General features: G+C 34.3%; 3 protein-coding genes across 3 annotated transcripts; 2 read left to right on the top strand and 1 right to left on the bottom strand.

Moving 5' to 3' along the window:
* Window positions 1–189: 189 nt before the first annotated feature.
* On the bottom strand, window positions 190–552 carry LOC105561781 (histone H2A-beta, sperm-like). The gene has a single exon (XM_012012086.1). It carries the CDS (start codon window positions 550–552, stop codon window positions 190–192), a length of 363 nt encoding a protein of 120 aa, XP_011867476.1.
* Window positions 553–715: 163 nt separating this feature from the next.
* On the top strand, window positions 716–1,084 carry LOC105561773 (late histone H2B.L4-like). Its single transcript, XM_012012074.1, has one exon. The coding sequence runs from the start codon at window positions 716–718 to the stop codon at window positions 1,082–1,084; it is 369 nt and encodes a 122-aa protein (XP_011867464.1).
* Window positions 1,085–1,379: 295 nt separating this feature from the next.
* Window positions 1,380–1,688, top strand: LOC105561767 (histone H4-like). Its single transcript, XM_012012063.1, has one exon. The coding sequence runs from the start codon at window positions 1,380–1,382 to the stop codon at window positions 1,686–1,688; it is 309 nt and encodes a 102-aa protein (XP_011867453.1).
* Window positions 1,689–2,255: the final 567 nt, after the last annotated feature.

Below are 2,255 nucleotides of genomic sequence, written 5' to 3'. Positions count from 1 at the left end.
GATAACTTTTGTAAGTAATTAAGTTTCAATTATATCAATAGGGTTTTACTCCTTTGGAGTAATTTTCCGATAGATATCTTGACAAAATAAAGGCAGATGTCTTATTACTTAGGGATCAAATAGATTTCTGGCTAGCAAGTACTATAGTGATAAAAGTCAATTAAAGTAAAGGTTTATTTAATAAAATTGTTAAGTGGATGCTGGTTTTGCGGGCTCAGCACTTTTGCGACAGATGTATCTTCCACAAGAGATTATTGCATTTTGTGTAAGTTCTTTTAATTCGTCATCGGCATTGATTGCGACAGACAGGTGACAAGGTTTGATCCTTCGCTTTGCAGCCTTGAGTGCAGTATTACCACAAAGTTCCAGCACTTCAGCACATAGATACTCCATTACAGCTCCAACGTAGATGGCAGCACCAACTGCAACTCGCATTCTGGTCTCACTTCTCAAGCATCTATGAATTCGACCAACTGGAAATTGCAAGCCTGCTCTAACTGATTTGCTTTTCGCTTTTGTACGTACTTTTCCACCTTTGCCGCGAGTAGACATTTTATTGAAAATTTTCAATTTTTTCGTACTTATGTTTTTAAATTGTGCTTCCGGAAAAAACTTTTAGAATTAGCATAAGAAAATCAATACTTTCTAAAGTTTTTTCTGGAAGCACAATTTGAAAACATAAGTACGAAAAAATTCAAAATTTTCGATTTCAGAAATGGTTCAAAAAGTGAGTACTAAAGGATCTAAACGGGCGGCAGTTAAAGTTAGTAGCACAACACGTGCCTTACGAAAAAAGAAAAAGCGATCCCAAAACTATCATTTGTACATTCTCAGGATATTGAAATCTGTCCACACTGATTTGGGGATGTCAAAGAAAGCTATGATGGCTATGGACAGCTTTACTTTTGACATTTACGAAAAAATCAAGAACGAAGCTTGCAATTTAGTTCAGCATAATAGCAAAGCTACTATCACATCGAGAGAAATTCAAACAGCAGTACGCTTGATTTTGCCTGGAGAATTGGCAAAGCATGCTATTACCGAAGGGGCAAAGGCGGTCACCAAGTATACCAATACTAAGTGATTTTTACTTGATATAATAAAGAAAACTTGTTTTCTAACCATTTTTTTCCTTACATAAAAATAGCCCACGTGTCATAATCTTAACAAAAGAATGTTTTTTATTAATTTTAACGCAATAAGAACGTTTTTTATTGTTTTTAACGCTATTTAAAAAGTCCGTTTTAGTGTGTTTTCCAATTTTCACTTTAATATCGATTTGTGCTTCCGTGAAAAACTTTTAATATTATCGATTTGTGCTTCGGCGAAAAACTTTTTGCGTCGTCAATTTATAAACGCCAAATTTGGAGCGCAAATCAATGTCAGGACGTGGTAAAGGTGGAAAAGGAGGAAAGTCAGGTGCAAAGCGATTTAAAAAGATCCTGATCGATAACATTCAGGGGATCACAAAGCCTGCAATTAGGAGACTGTGTCGTAGAGGAGGTGTGAGAAGGATCTCAGGCAAAATTTATGAGGAGACAAGATGTGTCCTCAGGATCTTTATTGAGAGAACTATAAGAGATTGCATTTCCTATTGTGAACACGCTAAAAGAAAAACTGTGATTGCTATGGATGTGGTCTATGCCTTGAAGAGACAAGGGAGAACAATATATGGATTTGGTGGATGACTTTTTTTTTAATAAAAAAAATAAATTTTTATCTATATTAAATTCTGAGATATAAATTAAGTCGTTTTAGGGTTACAAGAAGCTTTCTATAAATAGTGTTTTTTATGAATTCTAATTACACAGTGATAATTTTAAAATTTTGTAAAATAGCTTTTTTCTACTTTAATGTGGTAAAATTTTGCTTAAAATAATGCTTTGATAATTTTAAAAAAAATTGTGTTTTGATAATTTTCCAAATTGTGCTTCCGGAAAAAAATTACTTGCTCTCTCGTATTGTTGCAAAATTGCGTGTGCTTCCGCGAAAAATTTAAGCGTACGTTAGTATTAGTACATCGCAAAAAAAAATCGATAATTTTAATTTTCATTCATTCGTCGATAAATAATGGCACGAACAAAACAAACTGCTAGAAAATCAACTGGAGCAAAAGTTCCAAGGAAACAGCTTTCTGCTAAATCTGCACGCAAGTCAGTTTCTCAATTGGGTGGTGTAAAGAAACCACATCGCTTTCGTCCTGGTGTCGTGGCAATGAGGGAGATCAGAAGATATCAAAAGAGTACTGACCTTCT

The sequence above is a fragment of the Vollenhovia emeryi genome, unplaced genomic scaffold (assembly GCF_000949405.1).
Source record: "Vollenhovia emeryi isolate VEMERY1.0 unplaced genomic scaffold, V.emery_V1.0 DF945167.1, whole genome shotgun sequence".
Taxonomy (NCBI): domain Eukaryota; kingdom Metazoa; phylum Arthropoda; class Insecta; order Hymenoptera; family Formicidae; genus Vollenhovia; species Vollenhovia emeryi.
This window is presented reverse-complemented; position numbering and strand designations above follow the sequence as displayed.

Excerpts from the sequence above, each read along its gene's own strand:
- LOC105561781 (XM_012012086.1), bottom strand. The coding sequence starts at position 552 with ATGTCTACTCGCGGCAAAGGTGGAAAAGTACGTACAAAAGCGAAAAGC.
- LOC105561773 (XM_012012074.1), top strand. The coding sequence starts at position 716 with ATGGTTCAAAAAGTGAGTACTAAAGGATCTAAACGGGCGGCAGTTAAA.
- LOC105561767 (XM_012012063.1), top strand. The coding sequence starts at position 1,380 with ATGTCAGGACGTGGTAAAGGTGGAAAAGGAGGAAAGTCAGGTGCAAAG.